Raw genomic sequence first — 27323 nt, 5'->3', positions numbered from 1 at the left:
ATGGCTCTAATTCTCTCTCTCTCTCTCTCTCTCTCTCTCTCTCTCGAGAGAGAGAGAGAGAGAGAGAGAGAGAGAGAGAGAGAGAAATACCGGCGTTTCTTCTCTTCGACGAGCGGCGACGACAAAACTTCTCGCTTACTTCTCTATTCACAAGGCGGCGGCGAGAAACCTCTTCGTCTGCCACTATCTTCGGGTAGAGGAGGCGATTGTGTAGATTTTGGTGGGATTGGGTCCAGCATCTTGATTGATCATATCTGGTTTGGTAGTTCTATTGATAGTGATGATGACTCTGCTCTTGATCCGTCGATCGATGGTGGTGATAGCGACTGGCGCGGTGGCCAGATTATTGCTATTGGAGGTGGTGATGCCTGGAGGAGTTCCAACGATGGTAGTGTGGTCTTCGATGGTGGAGGTGGTATGTCTCGGGCTGATCTATACCCGAGATGGTCTTTTGGTTCGAAGGTGACTGTGGTGACTGCTAGTGGTTTTGAACGTAAGGCTGGAGGCGGCGGCGACGTCTGGGTGGGATCTGTTCCCCTTGGAGAGGAGAGCAGCGTTCTGTTGATGATGATGAATGGTGATTTGGCTCGATCTGTTTTCATTGCCGATGTTGGTGGCTAGAGTGGGAATCAGCCTGGTCGAGGTGGCCTAGCAGTGGCTCTGTGGCGGAGTTTTGCGACGGCAAGGCTAGTCGGAAGTGGTGGTGCGGTGCCCTTAGCACCTTTTGGGGTGCCCTACTGGACTTGGTCTTGTTTGCTGGTATCATGGGCTGCATTAGGGCTCTTTGGCTCTGGTTGAGCTGCAATGTTTGGACCCGCTCACTGTTGGGCCCATAAGGCATTTGTTGCTAAAGTAACGGACAATGAAGAAGGCATGGAAGTGGAGGCTGTTGCTCCTCTTCCAGAAAATACTTAAATTTTATTAGGTCCCAAAGATCATACTATCTGAGGGTTTTTTTACTCTTGCTTCGGGGATTACTGAACTTTGTTTGGAATAAAAGTGCGTGAATTGTCTAAAAGGTGGGTGTACTGGGGGTATATTGGGTTCTTGTTCTTGTTAGAATAGGAGTCTCAGGGTATTCTGAGAAGCGATTTTTTCTGTCGACCCTTTAGAGGTGTTTCGTTTTTGTAATGCTTGTTGAATCTATATAATGAGCTGACCTCTTTTGATCAAAAAAAAAAAAAAGTAATAATAGTTGTTGCTTTTGTAAATGCTATGAAAGATATTAGAAATAAGTAAATGAGGGAAGAGCGGGGTTCCAAAATAAAAGAGCGCCACATCTCCCTCCTTTGTAAAATTAAAACTATTTTTAAGTTTGGAAAAGCCCGTCAGTCTCTCACATCTTCTATCACTCTCTTTTCTTTCGTTCTGTCATGGAACACAATGGCGTCTTCCTCTTCCTTTTTTGTTTTTCTTGTTCGCTCTATGTTATAGGTGATTTGGATTTAGGTTCTTGAACATTCTTGATCTCATTAAAAGTTAGGATATTAATTTGGGAATAATTTGTTAGGGTACGAGAATGTGAAATTGGGGGTTAGGGTTTCTGTTTCTCAATTTGAATTTAGGTTACAGGTGATTGTTGACAGTTATCTTCTATGTTTAATCATAGATTGGAGATATTGTTAAAAGCAAGACGGCGAGCATCGCGGAGCCGCAGTTCGCGACAGCAAAAAGGTCAAGGTACCCGATCTCATTAGTGGACAGCCACACCATTGCCCAGAACATAAGATGAGCCCTTATCAAATTGAACTGTGGTAACACCTAAATCGCATCTATAGTCTTGTAACTTTTTTTTTTCCTTCAATATGATTTAATTAGTTATTTCTAAATTTCAATTGTTTATTTTTCTTCTCAACCGGGACGCAAATTGAAAACCCAGTTAACTAATGTGTTTTGTTTTTGATTTATTTAGAGTGATCAATGATGGTTCTGATTATATCGGGCATATGTTCTCTAAATTTTTACTTTCTATTTTGGTTTCTTCTTATAATTAATCTCTTTTGTGTTCTTGTTATGCTTACACCTTCAAAGAACACTAGTGAGTCAATGGAGAAGAATTTTTTCTGGAACACATTCTAAGACTTCTTATAATTGGGTATTGTATAGTTGTGTTGCTATTGGTTGATTATCAAGTTGCTGGAAGGTTCAAGGATATCTACGTTGGCTGTAAAAGCAGCTCTTAGACCCACTTATAAGGTTGCTTTCTCTCTCTCCCTCACTTCTTATTTTATGTTCTCTCAGTTGATTTGTTGGTTTCAAATCAGTAGTTATTTGCAGATTCGTAGGATTTAGAGCTTTGGCTGTATATTCTTCACTCTTTTGATATATTGGTTATGTGAATGAGGCAATGATTATCCTTCACAATACATGTTCATTGATGCATGAATGTTATTGCTGGAATGTTCCAATGTCTTATTTAGAAGCAACTTTCATTTGGTTTTCATTGAATCACTAGTATCCTGTTGTTTCCTTAAAAGAGTTTAGTTTTCTTAACTAATTTGATAATATGTCTGACGATTGCCTTTGATGTTTGCTTTATTTGACTAGTTAGTTGAAGTGATTCATCTTTTATATAAACATTTTCTAATGTATTTAATTGATTCATATGACAGCTACAAAATAATATAAGCAAGGAGCATTTAAATTTGTAAATGGCTCAGCAATCTCTTGGTACAAACCGAGTCAACAAATTTATGAAGGAAAATTTTCTGGTAACAAGGTTGGTTTCATATTGCTGGGAAAAGTTTAGGTGGATATTGCCATGAAATAGAAGCCTGTTATTTGGCTGATAAGCTAGCAGCCTAGCACTTGCAGGTAAGAATGTTATATACACAATAATACACTTAAGTTATGATAAAATATATAGGGTTATTATCATAAATGGTACCTGAACTTATCATTTATTTTATCGATGGTACCTGAACTTCAATTTTGATCTCAACCAGTACCTGAACTTTTCGATTTCATTTTAAAAGGTACCTAAGGCCACCTTCGATCACTATTTTGGCAAAAAAACAAAAAACAAAAAAACAAGTTCAGGGCAAGTCTATTACCAAAAAATCATCACTATATATCATCAAAAATCATCACTATGATCGCCTCCTATGCCATTTTTAGTAGGAATAGTGATCGGAGGTGGCTCTAGGTACCATTTAAAATGAAATCGAAAAGTTCGGGTACTGGTTGTGATCAAAATTGAAGTTCAGGTACCATCGATAAGATTGAGGTATAGTTCAGGTACCATTTGTGATAGTAACCCAAATATATAAGTCGTATGGAGTTTGAGATAAGCTTTGTTTTGTTTTTTTTTTCTTTGACAGTTCCGAGATATCTTGCAAGCTTTGGATACTGCTTTGGAGAAGAATAGATTAGTTTAGTTATATAGACTTTTTCTTTCTCAGTAGGATGTGTTTACAGTGGAACAGTACAAAAAGATTGTTGGCTGAGATTGTAATACTTGCATAATTTTATGAATGTCATTTGGTATTTTGATTCTTTCAGATTATAAGCTATCCCTCTACATGTTGCATTTCAAAGTGTTGTAGTCTTTTCTAAATGCTGCAAAATAAAGACGGTATAACTACGAAATGCTATTGGATAATATATAATAGCGTTTGTTAAAGCTACAGCATACATATTAAGAGCATTTACTAGATGCTATTGATTGTATAATAATAGCGCTTATGAATCGCTATGGTACCTTGTACAATAGCACTTAACAAATGCTATAAATGTAGACCTTTTAATAGCGTTTTTCAAAAACGTTATGATATGCCAAGATCTATTATAGCTCGGGCAAACATAGCATTTACTAAAACGTTATGGTATTCTACCATAGCGTTTTTCGAATTCTATCAATAAAACTTGTTCTGTGTCTAAGTATCTCATTGTTCATTAATTCACTCATATGCATTGGTTCTCTCAAGATCAGTAGAGAAATTGTGGATGCAAGAAGAGCGATAATTGAATATCGTTCAAGTGAAGACGGCAGTCAAGGTGCAAGACAAACACCTCATTAGTTAGTCTAGTGATTGTAGCCGAGAATAGTGCTAACTGTGTTTGTAAAGAAACGTATCCTTCATTATTAGTGGATTGATTTTCTTTTAGGTTCTCAAGAATAAGAGCCCCGCAATGTCTTTAATCTCAAATTGAGGTTTTCACTGCATAACCAAAGTTGTGTTGTTTCTGTGTGATTTTCGGTTTTCTGCTCAGTAAGGATTGCAACGTATCTATCAATCCCCGATACTCAGAAACACGTTCCTAGTATTTTCATTTGGCATCAAAGCGGGTTCTAAAGCTTTTTAGTAGATCTGAGGACATGATGGAATGTGAACATGACAGAGCTGCTTGTTCGGTAAATTGTGCCCCATGTTTTGATGGTGAAGACTACATGCAATGGAAGATCATGATGAGGATGTTTCTCTATTCTCAATATGAGAATATGTGAAACATTGTTGAAACTGGATTGGAACATCTAAGCAAGCGTGAAGACTCAAAGAAGGAAGAAGAGACATTTACAAGAGTTCTTAAGTCTAGGCAGGAGTGGACACAAGAAGAGGTTCGGAACAGAAGTTGTGATTTTAAGGCACAGAATTCCTTATTCACAGCTTTATCCAAGAATGAGAGGGTGAGAATTAGCCAGTGTGACATTGCTAAACAGGCATGAGATCTTCTTCAGGTCACTTATGAAGGCAACAAAAAGGTTAGAGGTCAGAAACTTCAGAGACTTGTCTTGGAGTTTGAAAACATGCAAATGGGGGAGGATAAATTAATAGATGACTTTCATGCTCGTCTTCTGAATGTGACAAGTCAGTGTCACAGTCTTGGTGATCTATTAGAAGAGCATCGGATTGTCAAGAAAATCCTTAGATCTCTTTCATCAAAGTTTCAATTGATGTGCTCATATTGTCATATATTTCTATGCCTCTTAATCTTGGTTTTTATGTATAGTTCTCTATGTTTATGATTCATTTACATCTTTTAGTGTTTTTTTAGGTTTGTTTCAAAGAAAGAAGAAAAGTCGCTAAAATGAGCTAATTAGGATTGAAAAGGCAATGTGCAATCTGAGACTGAGAATATGCATGTGCGGAACATCCAAATTTGCCAAATTACTGGGAGCTACCTAGATCGAATCAGACAACGAGCCTTATATGCATGGAAAGATACGGATGTCTACTTTCTGTAAACTTTTACGGATCTCGATTTCGATACTTCTGGAGAAAGTTATGATTATTTGAGTGAAGATAGGTCGGACAGGAAATCTGCTCGGGAATTTACAACCATTCGTGGAGAACTCAACTTCCGTGGCACAAGATCGTCAATCCTAATGTTTCAAGGAAGTTAATTCAGATGAGGATTAAATGATGAACTTATTTCTACTTCTACAAGAGATATTTCAAGGTTTTCCCATTCCAAATGAAGAAATGAATCTAAACCCAAGTTTTACAAGGAAACATGAAGCCAAAAATGAGCAGAAATCTTCCCTATATAAGGGAGCACAAATTTACATGAGAGAGAGAGTCTCGAGAGCACAATGTAGACACCTAAAGAGCAGAGACGACTCATCCATCTTCCCGTTCTTTTCCTTTCCATTCTTTTTATGTTTTTGCTATGATTTATTTAAATATATTTTGCTCAACCTTTTCTAGGGTTAGGATGATGCTCTATCATGATTGTTTATGTACTTTGATGTTTTATTGATGGATTTATAGTTTCTTTATGATGAATGCTTAATCACTATTTGAGTTAATGCTTTATGTTTAAGTTCTTTGATTGATCACTTTAGGGCTTTGCATATAGTAATTGGAACACAAATTTGAAGTAGAGATGCAATATAATTTGATTAGCTTCTTGTGATTAAGTGTGGTAAATTACATTATTACTTGAGAAAGACTAATGGTTTGCTTGATTCCCTTGTTTTCTAAAGCGTAATGAGTCTTGCATGTTAAATTTATACCTGAGAATGATAAACTGCATAGTTAGGATATAAGATCTTTACCTGAGAGGGAGAGCATCATACACTTAAGGAAAACTATGGTCTAGAGTACCTGAGAAGGACTTCGATACGGGAATTATCATCTAGAGAAACAAAAGAATCTGTTAATTGCATTGAAACATAAATAGGATTGTTAGTGGTTGATTCTGAAACCCTAGGTTTTATCATTACTTGTTTCTTTCTTTCTTTCTTTCTTTAATTCTCAAATTATTTGTTTATTGGAAAACCCTAAAACCATATCTTCTTTAGTTTGATTGTTTATGTGTTTGGATTAATTAGGTTTGGATTTAAATTGATTATCAATCCTCAATTGGAACGACCTCGTACTTGCACACTATACTAACGACGATTCGTGCGGTTGCGAGTTTTAATTAAAATTTCACAACATCAATCCAAACAGACAGCTATAGAGGAGGCTTAAGACCTGGACACCTATTCTCTCGACCAACTGGTAGGTAATCTCAAAACCTTTGAGATGAGGATCAAGCTGGAGAAAAAGGTAAAAAGTGTTGCTTTCTCTTCTGTTAAAATGAAAGATGATGTTGACGACGATTATGTGGATTTATCGTGGTTGACAAAAGAGTTCAAAAAATTTCTAAAAAATAAAAACTCCTTTAGAAACTCTTCAAAAAAATTTCCTAACAAACCTAAATGCTTTGAGTGTGGTAGTGTGGGTCATCTTGCTACTGATTGTGGCAACAAGAAATATAATTCATGGAGTAACAGTGCATTGAAATCCACCTGGAGTGACAACGATGAAGGCTCTCAATCTGAGAATGAAGAGGAAAATCTTGCTCTTACTTCCTCTCTTAATATTGATTTTTCTGATGATTCTGACTTAGAAGATGAAGCTCTTGATGAAGAGACAAATGAAAAATGTAAACAATTGTATACTGCTTCAAAAATTGTTATTCGAAAAAATTACAAACTTGAGAAAGAAATTGAATCATTAAGGTTTGAAAAAGAAAAAATTGGGGAAAAGTTAGAAACATGTTTAAAAGATGGGAAGAAAAGTGTACTAATTTTGTCGATAAGATTAAAGTCTTGCAGGATGAGGTCAACTCTCAAGATTGGGACAAGGAGCATGATGATCTTATTAACAAAATCAAAATATTACAGGTTGAAGTCAAGGCTCAGTCCACGCAAAATGTTTCACTAAGAGCAAGTTCACCCGTAGTCAAGAAATGTCAAGGTCGAAAAGTCAAGAATTCGACCAGTCAAGTTACTGTTCACTACCACTGGACATGGGTTTGCACCCGTTTTTTTTCTTGACCGGTCAAGACTGTTCATTTTTCACTGTACATCCAGATTTTTACTGTTCATTTGTACGTTATTTAAGGGGTCTCGAAAATCGACTTTTTATACATACATAATTTGAGAAAACTTCTTTCATAAAATTAATAGAGATCGTCGATACGAGTTCGTGCATATGTGGAATGCAAAAATCGGAGTTCGTATGAATTAGTTATAAAATTTTGAAAATTTGAAAATTTTCTATAAATAACACAAATTTCTGGTCCTTTTTCATAAGGACAGATTTTTCCTCTTTTCTTCACTTTCATCCCTGAAACTCTCTCTTCTCTCTCCTCCGCGTCTCCTCAGACCCGTCGGGTCTCGACCGACCCGAGTTTTCCGGCGCCGTCGTGCATCCTCCTGTCGCGGACTAGGGCCATACGGGCTCGCCTCAGGCCGCTCGTCCTCCCTACAGTGGTGCCTCAGCTCACCACTCAGCCCAGAAGGAGATCAAAGGCCTCCCACAGCCGTGCGACATGACCCGGCCGGAATTCCAGTTTTCCAGCATCCTCTCGGCGACTAGGCGTCAAATCCTGCCTAATTGCGGCGCCACACGTCAGCGTCTCGTCCTCCACTGCCTTACTTCAGCGCGTCATCTTCTCCATTTTTGTAGATAACGTGGGTGACGTCATCAGTTGGCCAAGCTGGCAAATGCTTTGGCTGGGTCAAGAAAAATGTCAGCCCGTTGCCTTTTTTCTTGGCTTCGGTCAAGGAAGTCATCTTCTTGCCCGGCCAGAACACCACCGTTGGAAGCAGGTTTTTCTCCTCCATGGTCACCACCTCAGCTTTTCCTAGCTACTGACTAGTCAAAAAGCAACCGGTGGACTTGCTCTAACCATTGAGAATGAGAAATTGCAGGATGAGCTAATTAAATTCAAGAAAAGCTTCAATAGGTTCTCTATTGGGTCTGAAAAATTATCTAAGATGATTGGCTTTGGTAAAACTCATACTAACCAAGAAGGATTGGGGTATGAAGGTGAAACTTGCAGGCCCTTAACCTTTGTAAAAGGCAAGGAATGTGAAAATTCATTGGGCCCATCTTAAACTTCGAATGACAATGATTCTGTCCCCAAGTTGCCCAAAAGATCAGAACCTAAATTGGACCTTCAAACCCATCAAAAAGTTGCTCAGGTAAGTTCTGACAGTCACACCTCTTTGCGTCAACCCAGGTATGTTCATAACTCTAAAAGTTTTACTCTCACTTGTCATTATTGCGGAAAATTGGGATACATATGTCCTAGATGTAATATACTTCGCAGGGTCACTCAAAATCAGAGGAAAGCATCAAAAATTAGCCCAACTGCATCGCTACAAGCTGAGCTGAAAGAGCATCTGAAGTTGATTAATAGGATTGCAGAGCGTATTGCAATCCCCAAAGGGCATAATTTGAAGCAGAAGCAAATTTGGATTAAAAATGTTCTAATAATTATTTTTCTGCTTATATGGATAATCTTGATAATATGCTTGAGCTTACTTTTGTTCCTACTGAACACCAATTGGCTTATTCGTTTAATAAGCCCTTAGACACAGCTCGATTTGAATCACTTAGAAGCGCCATTGGTGGGTGCTCTAAGTATTGATACTCTCATTTCACTTGATCCATTCTGCATGCATTCATACTGTATGATCTTATAGTAGTATAAGTACATTGCTCTTTTTATTTCTGCATTTTTGTTTTCTGCTTTATGGATAATCAGGATTGCATATGAGGTTTGTATCCCAACATGTTTGACAAATCAAATTGAACTTAGATTGACAAAGTGTTCTAATATTTTCCTTAAATCTATTTATGATGAGTTGAATAACATGTTTTGAATTGGTTCTTGCATCACTATGTAATCTTGAGCATGAACAACATATTTTTCATCACTTTGTATTCTCACATGCACACATATACTCCTTTATGGTGGCAAGTATTTTCTTGGTTGATTTGATCTTAGTTCACACATACAGAGTGGGTAAATATTGTTGTTGGTCCTTGTTAAAAAGGTACAAATTTTTGGAGCAAGGCCAGGCTTTCTCAAAGTAAACAGGCCTTGGTCATGGTGATCGATATGAGGTTTGGGAAGAAAATGAAATAGTTTGGTCACCCTGGTGGATTGTGAAACTATTAACTCGAGTTGATGTGTCCTTTGGGATGTCCTCTAAAGTCAACTGACTTGGGAGTTGCTGGCATAACACTCCTTCTTCATTATTAGTGGATTGTCTTTCATTTGGGCTTTCAAGAGTTAAAACCCCACAGTATTTTTTAACCTCTATTTAAGGTTTTTCACTGGGTAAACAAATTGCTGTGTTTATTGCAAATTTCTATTGTCAGTACGTGTCAGGATAGCAACCTTGATTTCTATCCCTGATTTCCACACAACGTTCATCCTAGCATTTTCAAAATCCCACCTGGTTCACTCAATGCCATCTCCTTGCTCACAATTGCACTGTTTCTCCCTATCTACAACAGGTTCCTAATCTCTGCTCTCCAAAAAATCACCAAACATGAAGGTGGGATTATTGTCTTGCAAAGAATTGGAATTGGGATTGTTTTTTTAGTCATCTCGATGGTGGTAGCTGGTTTCATTTAAAGAAGATTCATCATTCATGGCTAAGTTACATCCCTACAAACCCATCTCATTCTTTTGGTTGGTACCACAACTTTGTTAGAACCAATTTAGAATGGGATAAGTGATCCCACATTGGAGACGAGGCTTATGTTTGATCCCTTTATATATGTTTACACAAGAAACATATTAAATGAACAAAGTCAAAGGGAAGGCCCATTGGATGGGAGGCAAGGCCCTTCGCCTTGGATATAAAAATATTTTCCTTTTTATAAATTCGGATAAAGACAAATAAAAACTAATTTTGGGTAAACTGATCCAAACAGTTGTAACTATTCAAATTCAAATTGAACAAATAGTCGTGTCTTCTTGTTCGTTCTCTATAAAAAGGACGTCAAGGTTCATTGCAGAGATATACATCAGTTTTATGACATCTCTTCTTCTACAAACACTTGAGAGAAACACAAGTGAAGTTCGCTAGGTTTCAAGGTATTTGTGCAACGCCTTGAAACGAGAGTTGTATCCTGCAGGGCAGACGTATATGATCAACTACAACACACGTGTAGAGACAAAATTCTGTCTTAGGACATTGTGCTGCATACGCAAACCTCTCTCATAAGATCAAGTCAGTGACTTCATTTTGTTTAAATTAAATTCTATTAATATTGTTCCATTGTGTACGGTGTTGTATATTATTGTTTATTTATGTTTATATATACACACACACACTCTAATTTCTGTTTATATATATACATACTGTGATTTCAGCGACGAAAGGATTGATCAGGGACTAACAATCCCTACTATGGATATAACAAACTTGTCTTTGTGAGGCATTCAACTTTATCGGAATGCTTGAATTCTTCAACCGGGAGTTTCCTGACCACATGGGGAACGTTGGTAATGCACTTTTCTCGTGCAACTTTGTTGGGTCAAGTTACCTGAGAAGTGAGAAGTGTACTGGTCGCCGTTGTTCATCGTGTGAGCGGAACCAGAGCAAACAAGATTGGTTGACCAACAATGTTAATGCAGGTAGATTGGATTTCTTTTTACTTCATGATCGTCATCTGTTTTGCTCAACGATATCATCACAAGGAAATTGTGAATGACAACCATTGCGTTAATGTGGAGCTAGGTTCAACCACTAGTACTACTTGAGCCCCTATTTATTTGCACTGTCAGTATAGTTTGAAACGGTCATACATAACTTGTAACTTAATCGAAAGCCACAGCAGTAGTGATCAAGATATTCTTGAAGAAACTCACCTAGCTGGAGAACAGCAACTTTGAAAGGAGAAGATTTAGTATGGTCAGTGTCAAAGTTAACTGCCCATATACTGGCCATATATGAGGGGTCTTCTCGAGACCGTGATGTTTCACATGCAATTGTTCACTTTCGAATATTATATATATCGATCAGATGTTTTGTACATTCAACTTTCTTCTCAAGCCCACAATGTATACTATAGCTGTAGAAAACTAGACAACAACTCGTGAGAGATTTTCTGGTATATTGCTTCATCATGAAAAGGATTTACAACCTACGTCTATATAGGAGGGAGGGGATGGAGTGAAGAAACAAACTTCATCACTCCTTAAAACTCTCAACAGCTTTCCCTTGATTTAAGGAACAAGCTATAAACCTACTTAAATTAAAACTTACTCTATCACAACATTTACACAAAGTAAGTTATGAACATAAAGGTATGAACAACATTTGCTCTCGGCCCCGGAGTGGTAGTCCCACCCGACCACCATTTGATAAACAAGTGATGAACATAAAGGTATGGTGTGATGAACAGTAAGGCATGGTAGAAGAAGGTAAGGCACAGAGCAAGGTATGGTGTGATGAACAGTAAGGTATGGTAGAAGAAGGTAAGGCACAGGGCAAGGGTATTCTGAGTACTTATGCTCAACTAAAATTTTTAATAATTATTTCTGCAAATTTTTGCTTGAGCAAGTTTCGTCATAATTATTTCTGCAAATATATGCTTAAGCAAGTTTCTTCAAAAACTTCATAGACTTCCAATAAAGCCTTTTATATAGGACGCAAATGGCAAGGACCAAGACAGCTAAGGGGGAGGATCCTAGAGTCCATTATCTTAACCCTAACCTATTAGGTTCGGTGAGTCCATCATTTTCAGCCTCTCTTTCTCCGTTTAATACTTGATTTTTTATTTATTTTTATCAAAAAAAGAATTTCAGTTAAAAATGAATTTACAATCAAATCAAAATGTAGACGGTAGCCTCATTGAAACTTTCCACAATAGAGAAGGAGAAAAGAGTACCACACTTCAACTGAGGTCCTCCTAAAGAATTGGGATGAGCCATTGCAGGTAAATCTCCCACCAATATGTTGCATAAGAGCATCTTTAGCAATGCTACCCATTTTTCAGTTAAATTTTAGCTAAAATAATTTAAAACTCATTTTAGCTAACCACTTTAGAATTACGTCTGCATCAATGCTCTCTATTTTAGCTAGTTTTGAATTTATATTATTTTTCAAATGAATATTAAATAGTTTAAATGTATTTATAAATTACATAAAATAACTTACAATGAATGTTTTAAATTATAGAAAACATCATCCCGCTCTCTATATTTAGGAGCAAGATAGCTAAAAGTTATAATAGAGCCACATAGGAGTCTAGTGCAGCTGCTAAAATAGATAAAAAGCTAAACATGTTTTTTTCTACGATTTTTTAATTAAAGATGATCAGAGGGTTTCACTCCTGCCCCTATGGTGACTCGAACTCATGACTTCGTACATAGGTAGTGGGTGCTCTAACCACTGAGATAAAAAGCTAAACATGCTCTCCAAAATAGCTAAAGAGCCACAATAGAGAGTCTGCTAAGAGCATCTTTAGCAATGCTAGCCATTTTTGAGTTAAATTTTAGCTAAAGTGCTAAAGTAGCTAAAAAGTCATTTTAGCTAGCCAATTTAGAAATACGCTGCATCAATACTCTCTATTTTAACTAGTTTTGAATTTATATTATTTTTTAAATAAATATTAAATAGTTTAAATGTATTTATAAATTACATAAAATAACTTAAAATGAATGTTTTAAATTATAGAGAGCTTTATCCCGAGTTAGCTAAAAGTTATAATAGAGAGCCACTTAGGAGTCTAATGCAGCTGCTAAAATAGATAAAAAGCTAAACATACTCTCCAAAATAGCTAAGGAGCCACAATAGAGAATCTGCTAAAGATACTCTAAGATAATAACAAAGCGGCATCTGCCACACAATGGATGGTCTAGTTGTAAAATCTTGGACAATAACCAAAAGAATAAGACTAAAAACACATTGTTGATTAATTGAATAACTAGCTCCATCATGACTGAATCCTCATCTCTGAATTCAATGGCATTTCCCCTTCAATAAACAATAAGAATCCAATGATCATATACGTGCCCATACTGAATAATTTTTATTTATCTCATTAAAATTCATAAATACAAACCTTATTCAAGCGCCCGCATTTCAGGACTCGGGCCAACAACAAACTTAATCACTCCCGCCATATTGGAGCAGGCCAATTACACATTAATTAATTTGCTTTAATTAACCCTAAATATTATTGCCAGCACATCAAATTATACACCATCCACCATCATGCATGCATGTCACCTCGATCATGAAATCAACCCTTGACCGATAAGTTGAGGACGAACTCAACGAATCGCTCCAAATCCGCGTAAGACGACCCTCCCTTAACACTGCAAGCAATCTCCGATTTCTTCTTCCACTCCACCGCCTTGTTCCTCATCACCTTCCCTTTCTCCCCTTCCATCATCTCCTTAACCAAACTCTCCAACTCCCCTCTCTTCACATTAGTACTAATCTCCATCCCAATCCCCCATGTTGTACACGCGTACCTACAGTTCACCTGCTGCTCGGCGAAAAACGGCCAACAAAGCATGGAGACCCCACCGCATATCCCCTCCAGAGTGGAATTCCACCCGCTGTGGGTCAAAAATGTCCCCACAGAAGGGTGTGCAAGCACCTTCTCCTGAGGGCACCATCGGGCTATCACGCCACGATCTTTTGTGGCTTCCAGAAACTCATCCGACAAAGTCGCTGAGTATTTTCCCTTCACAACATCCGGCCGTACAATCCACAAAAACGGGTGACCGCTATTTGCCAAACCCCAAGCAAACTCGTCGAAATCGTCAGCCGTCATGACGGCAATGCTGCCGAAGTTGATGTAGATGACAGAGTCGGGCTTTTGGGCGTCGAGCCAGTTCAGGCACTCGGTATTCTCCTTCCACAGGCTCGGCCGAGTTGAGGCGTCTTCGCTTGCCGGCAAGGTCTTGCAGAGAGTGGTGAGTGGTCCCAAGTTGTAAATGTTGTTCTTGGGGAACACGGAGGCAACCGTGTCCAGGACTTCAGCCTCGAAGTCATAGAAGGTGTTGAAGATGATGGCATCGGCGGTGAGGATATCCTGGGCCTCTTCGAGCCAGCGGTTGAAGGCGATGTCCTCCGGATCGGTGGACCGGACGAAGTTCGGCATGTCCTTGAGCCGCATGTGTTTCATTCCGGGGATCCACTCTAGAGTGGTGTTTTCCAGGTAACCGTTGGTGACATTTTTCTCATCTGTTAGCAAATGTGATGTGATTAGGTCAGAGAGAGTGACTGATTCCTAGAGTACAAAAGAAGGACCCTTCTTTAATGTAATAATTTTAAACAGCAACATGCATATATGGGCAGAACCGCAGAAGTAATGGGGATCGATGAAATGAACATGCACAAGCAATAATGCTATTCAATGACAAAAAGATAAATAATGTTATTCTAAATACATAAACAAACTAATAAAGAAAACATGTAAATTTAAGAAGAAAAAAATGAGGTGAAGAAGTTTCACAGTAGACTCTAACCAGTAGTCCAGTACGTCACACTCAGATTATGACTTTCGACAATTTTGCTCACAATTTTGATATTTTTTATATGCATTATTACTTGTTTCCAATGGTTAGATTACAGTGTTATTTTCTTTTCGGATCCTTTCTTTTCTATCTCATTGTCGGATGGTTCTGCTGCCATATATATGGTCAATACTATGTCTCAGTGTCTAGTACTCTGGCAACGGTTTTCGACATCCTCGACTTCAGAAGTCAGAAATTCAGACTACACCATATTAGAGGACATCACAATATTTATTTATGTAATCTTTTTTTAAAGATCGAAAAAAATCGATTTTGATATTTATGAATAAATTAACATTAAAAAATATATTTATACATAATTACATATGGCTTTACCTTTTAATGGGAAAATGCCCCTTTTGACAAGCTCTACGAACTGCATATAGGCCACGAGACCACATGTGGAAGCAGTCCAGAATTGAACCACAGGAATCCCAAGCTCTCGGGCAACTTTGATTCCGAAGGCCATAATCCCATCGGAAATAATGCAACTCACCGGAGGCAAATCCGGGTTGGAATTGAGCTTCACAATCAAGTCCCTGAGCGGAACCACCGAGTGCTTCTTGGTATAGTACAAGAGCTCAGTGACACTCTGAGTGGCATCAGGGTTGGAAGGTGGCACACCGTCAGGAATGGTCTCAAACCTGAAACCGGGAGAGTTCTGCAGCGCCTCGGATCCTTTGGACTTGAGTAACCGGGCGTGGTTGAACTCTGTGTACACCATGGTGATGTGGAAGCCTCTAGCATGGAGAAGCTTGGCCAGGTTCATGAATGGGTTCACATGGCCTTGTGCAGGGAATGGGATGCACACAACATGAGGCACAGCTACTGGCTCTGCTTGAATGGATCCCATTACTCACAGCTAGCTTGGTTATAAGAATAATATTGTGGGAAGGTTTTGGCTTGCTAAGCTGTGATCTAACGCCAGGTATATATAGAAGAAGGTGAGTACTAGCTGAGTAGCGTAAAGTCGTAAACTAACTACTTGTATCTGATACGTATCATGTTGCAGAAGATGTTAAAGGCGGTATCAGGTCAGCTACAGTAGCACTATATTACTGTCACGTACGCGTTTCCAGTTTCTGGAATTCTGTTTAGGGCAATAATGAAAAGACTTAAATGCCATTTAAGTCCATTTCACAGTGAAGCCATTTGACCCATTTCACAATAAATATCACAGTTCAATAATTTTCTAATCCGACAATTCATGTTGTATAACGTAATACAAAGATTAGCTCTATAAAAGACCAATCAAATTGAAGGCCTTTTAGTTATTCATTTCTATGAAATATATGAACGGTTCATCTAGTAAGTGTTGTTAGAACCATCCATTTGTTTGATTCAATTAGATAATTAAACGATTTATGATTCGATTGATTTTTTATGGAGATGATCTTTAAAGACTTATTTAAGATATGAACCGTTGGATTATAAATTTATTCAATAAAAGTATGTTAATCGACAATAGGGGTTAATATGCGCGTTCACCCCTAGGGTAAACCTAAGAATTGTTCATCTGTCTTGCTGCCATTTGATGTTAATTTCATGCTTTTATATTACACTGACAACTGTTGGAGAGGAAAGATCCCACATTGGAAAAGTGACAAATAAAATATAACTTATAAGTGGGTGGATCTCACCCAATTGTACTGAGGCTTTTTGTGATTAAAACACAACACCTAACAGGTGGTTAAGTTGGGACAATATCGGTACAATGGTGGACCACGGGCTACGCTTGTCGCTGTGTAACATGGTATCAAAGCAGGTCGCTCTTCAATACGTTGTCATCATGGACCCGGATATGGGTTCATTCATTAATTGATTCACCAATCTCCTCTCCAATTATGGACCTAGTTTGGGTTCATTAAATTGGCCATCGGAAGTTTCCGATTGGATTATTGCCAAGTGTCCGATATGGGCCTTGGATTGTTATGTGATTGGTCAAGTCTCTAATGTAGGACTTGTGACCCGATTTCCAATGTGGAATCGGGTTTGTCAATTAATTCCACGTGCATACCTAGAGCTAGGTTGTACATGAGGGGGCATGTTGGAGAGAAAAGATCCCACATTGAAAAAGTGACAAATAAAATATAACTTATAAGTGGGTGGATCTCACCCAATTGTACCGAGGCCTTTTGTGATTAAAACCCAACACCTAACAGGTTGGTTAAGTTGGGATAATATAGGTACAATGGTGGGCCACGGGCCACGCTTGTCGGTGTGTAACAACAACAAAACGGGAACGTGGGGACGCATGAGATTATATACTCTCTCTTAAGAGCTAAGGCCAATAATCAAACTACACAAATTATTGAGCTACTTGGTGGCATAGGAATTAATTAAATATAGTCCACAAGAGGTTTTGCGAGGAAATGTGTGAAAATTCTTGTATACACAGGGGAGGAAATCACCTGTTCTAGACCCGCCCTCAATATACCAAGGGAACGCACTAAGAAGAAAAGGTAAATCCGGAGTCTGCTCGTTCTCTCCCGGTCGAACGCCACTAGCGATCCCGCCATTGCGTTCCGTCCTGGGAGGGGATGTCGTTGATGGTTAGTAGCGGGTCCTCAAGGCAGAGACGTGGTCCAAGGGAGGAGGGTGGGTTCTCGACCCGGGTTGGGCAGATCGATCTCGATATGTCCCTCTCGGATCCTGAGCGACGACGATTCTGGGGCTGTGGCAGATTCTTTCTTCCCGCGATGGGTTATGGTGTCATCGACCAGGCGATTGGGGTTATGACGGATGCGGTCAAATCACGGCAGATGGGATCCCTGTTGGGATCTGTTTCTGTTATGGTTTTGGATCTGGATGCGGTCGTCAACTGGGTGTAGACTTTGCTTGCTTTTTGGCAAGGTGGAGGGGCGGTATCAGGTTGCTGTGAGGCCGCAGGGTGGTGGTGATAGTGCTCGCCGGCGGCGGGAATGGCTTGCGGCATTGTTGGATTACTGTTCGGGGAAGTGGGGGGTTGGGCTGGGCCTTGTTGGTGCTGCATGGTTTTAATTTGTTTTAGTTTTTGTTGTTTTTTCATTATGGTTTTCTGTTTGGCTGGTTTAGGTTTAATAAGTCCCTACTCTGTTGAGATAGGATTTGGTCTAGGTGTTATGCCATGTAAATGGTGTCATTCCCGAGGACGAGGATGATTTTGTTCAACTCTGGTTTACTTTTGTTGTCGATTTGCTCGTAAGCGATCCTTTACACGTGGTCTAGTACTTTCAGACACGGTGTTGAAGAGGACGCTGCCTTCTATTCGGTTGATTAAGAGGTTTTACTGGAATTTTCGGGTTCATATGTTCAAAGTAGCCTTGTAAATGGGCGTCTGGTGGTTAGAGTTTGGGCCATTTGGCCTGATGGTCTCTGTAACCGTTGTTTCTTGGGGTTTTGGTTCATGTCCCCCCCCCCCCCCCCATTGTAAGTAGCGGGTCCTCAAGGCAGAGACGTGGTCCAAGGGAGGAGGGTGGGTTCTCGACCCGGGTTGGGCAGATCGATCTCGATATGTCCCTCTCGGATCCTGAGCGACGACGATTCTGGGGCTGTGGCAGATTCTTTCTTCCCGCGATGGGTTATGGTGTCATCGACCAGGCGATTGGGGTTATGACGGATGCGGTCAAATCACGGCAGATGGGATCCCTGTTGGGATCTGTTTCTGTTATGGTTTTGGATCTGGATGCGGTCGTCAACTGGGTGTAGACTTTGCTTGCTTTTTGGCAAGGTGGAGGGGCGGTATCAGGTTGCTGTGAGGCCGCAGGGTGGTGGTGATAGTGCTCGCCGGCGGCGGGAATGGCTTGCGGCATTGTTGGATTACTGTTCGGGGAAGTGGGGGGTTGGGCTGGGCCTTGTTGGTGCTGCATGGTTTTAATTTGTTTTAGTTTTTGTTGTTTTTTCATTATGGTTTTCTGTTTGGCTGGTTTAGGTTTAATAAGTCCCTACTCTGTTGAGATAGGATTTGGTCTAGGTGTTATGCCATGTAAATGGTGTCATTCCCGAGGACGAGGATGATTTTGTTCAACTCTGGTTTACTTTTGTTGTCGATTTGCTCGTAAGCGATCCTTTACACGTGGTCTAGTACTTTCAGACACGGTGTTGAAGAGGACGCTGCCTTCTATTCGGTTGATTAAGAGGTTTTACTGGAATTTTCGGGTTCATATGTTCAAAGTAGCCTTGTAAATGGGCGTCTGGTGGTTAGAGTTTGGGCCATTTGGCCTGATGGTCTCTGTAACCGTTGTTTCTTGGGGTTTTGGTTCATGTCCCCCCCCCCCCCCCCCATTGTAAGCTTTGTTGATTAATGGTTATTTTCTATTCTCATACAAAAAAAAAATCACTTGTTCTAGAATCCCCTGTCCCAATTTTGTCCCTCCAGTAATAGATTGCCACCTATCTGCTTACTTAACACACTCTAACTCTATTAACCCACATTAAAAAATCATATTCCTCAATTCTGTATGTTTAAATTGAAACAGATAAATCATACCAAAACAAACGCAGTTTAATTCCAGTTTTCATTGTTGCATCAATCAAATCATAAGAAACAAAAACATATTAAACCCACAAAGAATTGAGAAAAGTTTGAGAACATCTTCCCTTCAATGACAAAGCTGCAAGTTTTCAAACCATGACCATACAAGAAGATAAAGCAAAATTTATCTCTATCCCATCAAACCCATTACAGATCTAGAAATCTACAATCCTCACTTTACTACCCATCTTCCAGACCTACACCATGAATGAAATTCTCTATATTTTTCAATTTATTTACCTCTCAAGTAGTACTAATGATAAGAGAAACCAAATGAATCAAAATACTGATGATATTTCATTCATCTGGAAAATAGAGAAACACAGACAAATTTCATTCTTCTCACCATATCTAGCACACCCATCATCCAAAAAATACGAATCGTTAGAGGCTTGGTCTAGGTGGGGCCGGTAACCTAGACTGAGCTTCTAACACTGGCGGATTCGGATTCGGCCTTGACAAATTAGAGTTTCTATATCAGATGAAACCGTTGGATTACTGGTATTTGGCAATGAACCTGATTGATTAATCGTGACGGAGTCCAAAGTGGCTTTGACGGTCAGAGTCGTGGAGAGAGCCGGAGGTGGCGGCGATGAGGTAACAAGTAGGTTATGAAGATCAACCCAGAAAGAGAGAATGGAAAGGTTCAGTTTTTTTTTTTTTTTTTTTTTGCTGAAGAATAATACAACTTAAACAGTGTTAATGTGCTGTGAGCTAATGGCCAGATGTCAAAATTTTAGCCAAGTGACAGGGTTGGGACAGGGAATTTAGGGACATGTGATTTTCCTTCTATACACGGCGGTGCAAGTCCACATATTTATTAATATGCAAGCTAAATTGTCTATATATGGAGTCAGTTATTTATCACTTAAAACCATTCAATCTTCGCGGTACGTGTATCCATGTATCGAACACTCTCCCGAAAATATGCACCACAAAACTGAACCTGCCAGTTGATCATGTGATCGTACTCAGTTGTCGTCCACATATTTATTAATATGCAAGCTAAATTGTCTATATATGGAGTCAGTTATTTATCACTTAAAACCATTTAATCTTCGCGGTACGTGTATCCATGTATCGAACACTCTCCCGAAAATATGCACCACAAAACTGAACCTGCCAGTTGATTATGTGATCGTACTCAGTTGTCGCCCAAGTGATGCACTACATGGTAAATGGTCTTTGCTAGCCTCTAATAGCGACCGTGCACCTTGTCTCTTTGTTTTTGGTAAGGATGCAAAATGGTCAGAACTAAAGGAAAAAAACAAATGCTTGCTCCAGGAAGAGAGGACTGCAATTTTCTTTTCTCCTTTTTACATTAACTATTTTAATGCAGTTCGTCATTTTTTTAAAAGAGAAAAAATTAAATTAAAAAAATTAGGGTTATTATTACAAATGGTACCTGAACTTATCTTCTATTTTATCGATGGTACCTGAACTTCAATTTTGATCACAACCAGTACCCGAACTTTTCGATTTCATTTTAAATGGTACCTAAGGCCACATTCGGTAACTATTCCAACCAAAAAAACCAAATCTAAAAAAAAAATAAAAAAATTCAAGGCAAGTCTATTACCAAAAAATCATCACTATATATGATTGCAACCCTTGAAATCATCAAAAATCATCATTATAATTGCCTCCCATGCCATTTTTAGTCGGAATAGTGACCGGAGGTGGCTCTAGGTACAATTTAAAATGAAATCGAAAAGTTCGGGTACTGATTGTGATCAAAATTGAAGTTCAGGTACTATCGATAAGATTGAGGTATAGTTTAGGTACCATTTGTGATAATAACCCAAAAAATTATACAATATGTTAATATATGACATACATACATTTACAAATTTTAGACTTAAATTACTCAAACGAGAACTTAATTCCATTTCAAAAAAAAAAATCTTACTTTGCTCTAATAATAGCTCTATTTACCTTAACGAGAATTTTTTTCTAATTACTACATAACATGAGAGTGAGAAATATTAACATATTATAGTATTACTCTCTAAAATGATAAAATACACACACTCACCATAACTGGTGATTTAAATTTATACATTTTCTAACTTTGATGTCAAAGATCATTCAATTGTTTTTATATGTAGTTTAACAATGGAATTCAAATATTCTACACACGAGGGTTGAAAGACAAACCAAAATGTCCTTTTTCAACATCACCATGTCAATAAGCTTTCCTTGCTCTATGGAATTATTGATGGTATTGTGGATGAATAGACAATACATCTGTTGGAGCATCTCTAACAGTATCTCCATGAAAATCACATAAAATATTTTCATTTTGTTGAATATGAAAATTCTACTGATCAAATAACTTATTTTTCTTATAGACGGTTAAAAAATTAACAGTTGGTTCCCAATCTCTCTCTCTCTCACTAAAATAGATAAATGATTTAGGAAATCCGATCACAGGCTTTTAGTTAATTAATTAGAAATTAGCTTATAAAAAAGTTATTGGAGATGATGTATTATATTGTAATTGGGTCCATTGTAATTATACCTAAGATCGAGACAATAAAAAAGTTTTTTTTTTTTTTTTGGAATTAAAGAGTACATACTAGTGCCCTGTTTCATAGATAAGAATAGTACAATAAATACTACTCTGTTTCAACATTCATATCCCAGAGTAGTCTATGCCAATAAAAGAATCTCACCTTGTAGGCAATCTATTTTACCTAACTTCACACGCCGAGCACGCAATTGTAGTACGGTGAAACTAAGTATTTCTACAGAGGCTCATAGAGATGCCTTCACTAGTGTAAACATTTATTCTAAAATTAAAAAGTACTATTCATTGTAAGGTAATTTCCAGACCAAATAAATTAAACTTTCTTAAAAATAATAATAATAATAATAATAATTCATTTGCATTAGTTAAACATAAATTTTGAGGAATGGAGAAGATACGTGAGGCACACGAGATTGAAAGAATGAGTCATACTATTGAAGATATTCTCACTGGTCTACGTTGTTAATAGTCATTAGTCACTAGTTGTCATTGTTCATTTTTTTGCTTTTACAATTACTACAAAAACCTAGTCTAGCTTGAAATAAAGTCGAAAGAATGAATCCCATACTCTTTTCATTCTTTCTCTTTCTTTCCCATGTCTCTCATGAAGTCTTCCCTCAAGCTCCCACCATTTTGGATCACACAATTCCTATCTTTCGGGAATTATTAAGTGGTTTCAGACTATCACGTGGCATTACCATTTGGTGGTCCAAGTCAATAATATCACTCAAATTTCGTGGGAATCATGCACGGGTGAAGAAAAAAAATTAAATTAAGAGACCAATCAGAAACAAACATAAATCATATAGACCAATAACATTAATCTGAACCACCACGTGTACCATAATTCGGGACCACTTAATAATCCCCCCCAATCCTCAATCACACGATCAAAATCAACCCCGAATATCCAACTTTCAAAATGATATGAACGAAGGAGGAAATGATAACAATCACTGTAGATGATGGATCGTTCAGTTTGATGTCGCTTGCTCTTTTGGCGTAACATGGAGATATGCAGGTTCATTCTAACCTGCATGCTGTTCATGGCGACCAAAATAAAAAACAAACCATGCATGCATGCATGTTGTGCATGTTGTTCAGTTGCGCGCGCATATCGCCGAGCTAGCCAAGTGGTCGATCGAAGAAAATAATTTCAAGGCTTTGGGACGACCGTCGACAGCGGCAGGCTGGTCCCAACGCCCAACTGGGCATGGCTACCTCCAAAATGAACCCCCCGTTCAATCCCACTTGGTAATCATGTCAGTCTGTCGCCGCCTCAATTATTGTCCTATTCAATCGTCCGCCTCAATTATATATTGTCCTATTCATCCATGAGACCATGACACGTCCATTAGAACTTCTTCGAAGTGTTAATGATTTTGCGACAAAAGACAGAGACTAGTTGCGATTACGGGGCCCTTCCTCTGTTTGGATCCACTGGACCACCGGCATATGTGATCACCTCTCGTCTAATCTTCAATTATGATCGGAAACAACAGTAAAAAGATGTTTGGACCCGCTTAATAAAGTTCGTACGCTAATAAATCAATCCTTGTTTATCAAAGAGGTGAACAGGCAATCAAACTGAAGGATGAATAGAACTATAAAAGACACATTCAAATTAAGTAACTAACCATGTATCAAAACATAATTCATGCATATTCAAATTTACTCATCACTTTTATTTTGTGGTGATATCACCACTCTATTAAAACTTATCCCGTCAGACAAAATTAATTTAATACTTAAAATATTTTTTTAATAAAATATCATGATTAACTATAATTATGTTTTATAATACATGTCAGTTTTATATTGAGTAGTAGGATCACTACCAGAGCATTGGTGGTGAGCAAATCTGAATCCAACTTAAGGTGGTATTAATTATATGACGTGTTCAACTACTTTATACTTTTTTCTTATTTTTTTTCTTTTATGAATTCAATTTATTGTCCACATTATTTAATTCTGTTTTAAAATTTTATATATTTTATAGTTCAGGTTACGAAAAGCAAATTGTTTATTCTGTATAATACATTACATAATCCAATAATGAAAGTTTCGTGGGTGTGCAACATTGTTGGGGTGGGGGCTGCAGTTTCTTTTCAATTTTTAGGGTTACCTTCTTATGACCAGATTCATAAGTTAGAGATGTAATTTTCCTACTCTTGTTTATCTTATAATTTGGAATTTTGAGCTCTCTCTTTAGGTTTTATCCCTTTAAATTTATTAATGAATATTATCACTTTGACCAAAAAAAAGAAAGTTTCATAAGGAAGTTGGAGTTATAGACTCTTCGGACAGGCCTTTGAACAAGTGTGACTATCCCGCACACTTATATTGACGACTATATTATATACATATATTTTATTTGTGGTAAGGGTTACTGTCGTTGAAACTTAAACTTTTGACTAGAGTAGTTATTTGTAACTAGTCCATCCTGATTTCAAACCTCGTGATGGAATAGCAGACACCGGACAAGCATAATCTTATTGATCTCCTTCTTATCTAGTACCCTACCACCCACTAAGCATGCTTAGTAGTTAGTCCTCACCATTCGAGCGTTTAGCCGCCACTATTGTCAGTTGGTAGTCTAAGGGAGGATGTGGCCTGCGTTTAGGCCCCATTATGAATTCTTACCTAGTCACTGTCCGGCTATCTCTGTATTTTGTAAAAAGAAAAATATCACAAATGATCACTCAATTTTTACCTGTTCGACACTTCAGTCACTAACTTTTTAAATATATCACTTTGATTACTCAACTTTAACTCTTTTATTCACTTTAGTTACTTTGATAATTTTTTTTATTTATTATAAAAAAATTATTTACCACAATATCAATAATATTTTCATCAAACCAATTATAAAAAATTGAGAAATCTAAATTGGAATGATTGAGAGAAGTGATTAAAGTAAAACAAAATACTCATTCGGTGACTAAAGTGATTGACAAACTAATATTTGAGTGATTAAAGTGATATATTTGAAAATTAAATGATCAAAGTATCGAATGAGTCATAGTTGAGTACCATTTATGAAATTTTCTCTTTGTAAAATCAAGTCCTCCTTTATCAGATAAAGAAGAATTCTAGAGTAGTGGAACCATTCATGTATGAATCAATGTCCAACAAAAAAATAAAAATCATGTATGGATCAATTTGGTCAGAGCAAATCCTCAACCTGAGGCTTGCTCTCTTGACCAAAAGAGAAAAAAGGCTTGCTCTCTGTCTAGTTAGAGTTGGGCTGTTCTAAGTGTTTTTTACAATTGGTGTCAAACCACGCGAGTAAATTTTTTGTTTTTGGACAGAGCGGCCGCAAATAGTTTTGGGCTGCAAACAAGCCTAGAGACACCCGTCATTCCCATGGAAAATATGTTATTTTGCAGTTTAGCTCATCGTAGGACTGTAGGAGTAGGTCTCTCAGATTAACCTCTTGGATCGTTCTTACGTCAATGCATGTGGGAGATAAATAAATTTGTCTTGTTGCTGCAATTATTGGTTAACAATAATCATCACGCACTTGACTGACTTGAGTCGGATTACATGACTTGGTAATGCATGGAAGAAGCCAAACAACACGATGCTACACTACGTGCGAACTACATGAAAGTATGACACAAAAATTGTTACACATGTTTCGTCAGGAAATATGTAATGATGAACACAAATTACTAATTCCGAAATACTAACGGTGAAATCAAAATATCATGTTTCACCCTCGGTTTAGTAGAGGAAGCCATCCTCAATGAATTCGGACTATGATATCGTGGTACAAACAAGTTCGTATACGACAGTGTGTGCAACCCACGGATCAAAGCACTCTTGCAAATTCCAACTTCGACTAAGCTCTCGTCTCACAATTACTTTAATGTCAAATTCCTCAAATCTAATTTGTGCAGGTTTTATAACTACACAAGTCTTTTTTTTTTTTTTTGTTATAAGGAGGACTAAAAGTTCAAAAACTAATTAAGCAAATACAACTCTCGGTCTCAATAGATTCTTTTTATCTTCTTAGAGTATTCCCTTGATACAATCAGGTGGTTCCTTAAAAAAGTGTTGTCCTCCAAATTCAAAGTTCTCCAAACTGTGCTAAACTATCTGCATATATGTTGCATTCTCGATAGATATGCATTATCGTACAATTCCAATTCTTCAAACAAAGAGCTTTGCAAACTGTGATGATGACATGGATGCGATAGGTATCATCACACTCCCCTTTAACCATATTAACCATAAGAGAAGAATCAAACTCAACCATAATATAGGTAGCATTTCACCCTACAATCATTTTCAAACCAATACATAATGCCCATAGTTCAGTTACATATATTTCTCCTACACCAAGATTGACATAAAAACCAAAAACCCAATCTCCATAAAAACAACCAACTTATTATTATTATTATTATTATTTTTTGTTTTTAAACTTCAATAACTAGACTTGAATTGAAAGGAGATCTGAATCAATGATCAAAGATTGCACTACATCACTTCCACATAAACTTTATAAAATACCTTGTCACTGAATGGAATTGTAAAACTCATAAGTCGATCGCAGATTTGACAACAATCAATTATCAAAGTTATAATCAAAATAACCTCTTATGCACTATAGGATAGAAATAATATTTTATATGGGTGGGCAGTTTGTACATAAAATGCGGTTAATGCTCCGAGCGTCACCGAAAAAAGCGGTTCGGTAACCATACCGAAACTAAAACAGTGTCGTTTTATGCCCACATCGCATTGAAAAGCATAAAAGCTGTTCGGTTGCAGTTATGAGTCATAAACTGTCCACTTTAAACCCACGAACACCAAATTTATTTTAATATTTTTTTTTTATTTCTCCATTGATGGAATTATTGGTTCATAATATATAAGAAATCTATTTCTGTTTGGGTATGCAGTTTGCAAGTTGCTATGTTTGCTTGATAATTGACATATATGTGGGTTTGTTAAGTGTTTAAATATGGTCTTTCTGCTAGTTGCTTGATATTTGAGTAACATTTGCATATTTGTGTGGACTTTAAATGCATTGAAAATTTATTTATGCCTTATTGAATTTGTTAGGTAAAAATAAGCCTGACTTTGGGCTTCCCTTTCTACTTGAAATAAATAAATCGGTCTAAACCCTAAACACCAAAACCAACCCTGCACCATACCAGAAAATGGTGTAACTAAAATTTTGAAATGCGGTTGCGATTTGGAATATAGCCCAACCGAAAAAAGCGATTTGGTTGCGGTTTGGGCCTCAAATGGAGCCGAACCGCACCGTGCCCACCCCTATTGTTTCAAATCCGTTTAGCTTTGATGTATATACTCTAAAGGATAAGAGCATAGCAAACCAGTGGCATTGCATCATAACTTCCTTCTTTTTCGTTGCTCATCGGTAAGGATCTTGCCTTGAGTGAGAAGTTAAAGGAGAGTTTTAATCCTTCGGGGAATATTAATATTCCAAATGAAGCTCCATTTTGACTCAGTTCGATCATCTTGGCGACAACAATGACT

At 37.8% G+C, this 27323-nt stretch overlaps 1 protein-coding gene across 1 annotated transcript; it reads right to left on the bottom strand.

The window, feature by feature from the left end:
• Nucleotides 1-13240: 13240 nt before the first annotated feature.
• Nucleotides 13241-15687, bottom strand: LOC112198057 (7-deoxyloganetin glucosyltransferase). Its single transcript, XM_024339073.2, has 2 exons — nucleotides 15106-15687; nucleotides 13241-14437 (listed from the first exon to the last, which is right to left on the bottom strand). The coding sequence occupies exons 1-2, from the start codon at nucleotides 15620-15622 to the stop codon at nucleotides 13485-13487; spliced, it is 1470 nt and encodes a 489-aa protein (XP_024194841.1). The 5' UTR covers nucleotides 15623-15687; the 3' UTR covers nucleotides 13241-13484.
• Between the last annotated feature and the right edge of the window lie 11636 nt (nucleotides 15688-27323).

The sequence above is a fragment of the Rosa chinensis genome, chromosome 4 (genome assembly GCF_002994745.2).
Source record: "Rosa chinensis cultivar Old Blush chromosome 4, RchiOBHm-V2, whole genome shotgun sequence".
NCBI classification, from domain to species: Eukaryota; Viridiplantae; Streptophyta; class Magnoliopsida; order Rosales; family Rosaceae; genus Rosa; species Rosa chinensis.
The sequence above is the reverse complement of the archived record's forward strand: the minus strand, read 5'-3'. Positions and strand labels throughout refer to the sequence as shown.

Coding starts and splice junctions, on each gene's coding strand:
- LOC112198057 (XM_024339073.2), bottom strand. CDS start 15,622: ATGGGATCCATTCAAGCAGAGCCAGTAGCTGTGCCTCATGTTGTGTGC. Junction 14,438..15,105: donor GGGCATTTTCCCATTAAAAG/GTAAAGCCATAT, acceptor ATTTGCTAACAG/ATGAGAAAAATGTCACCAAC.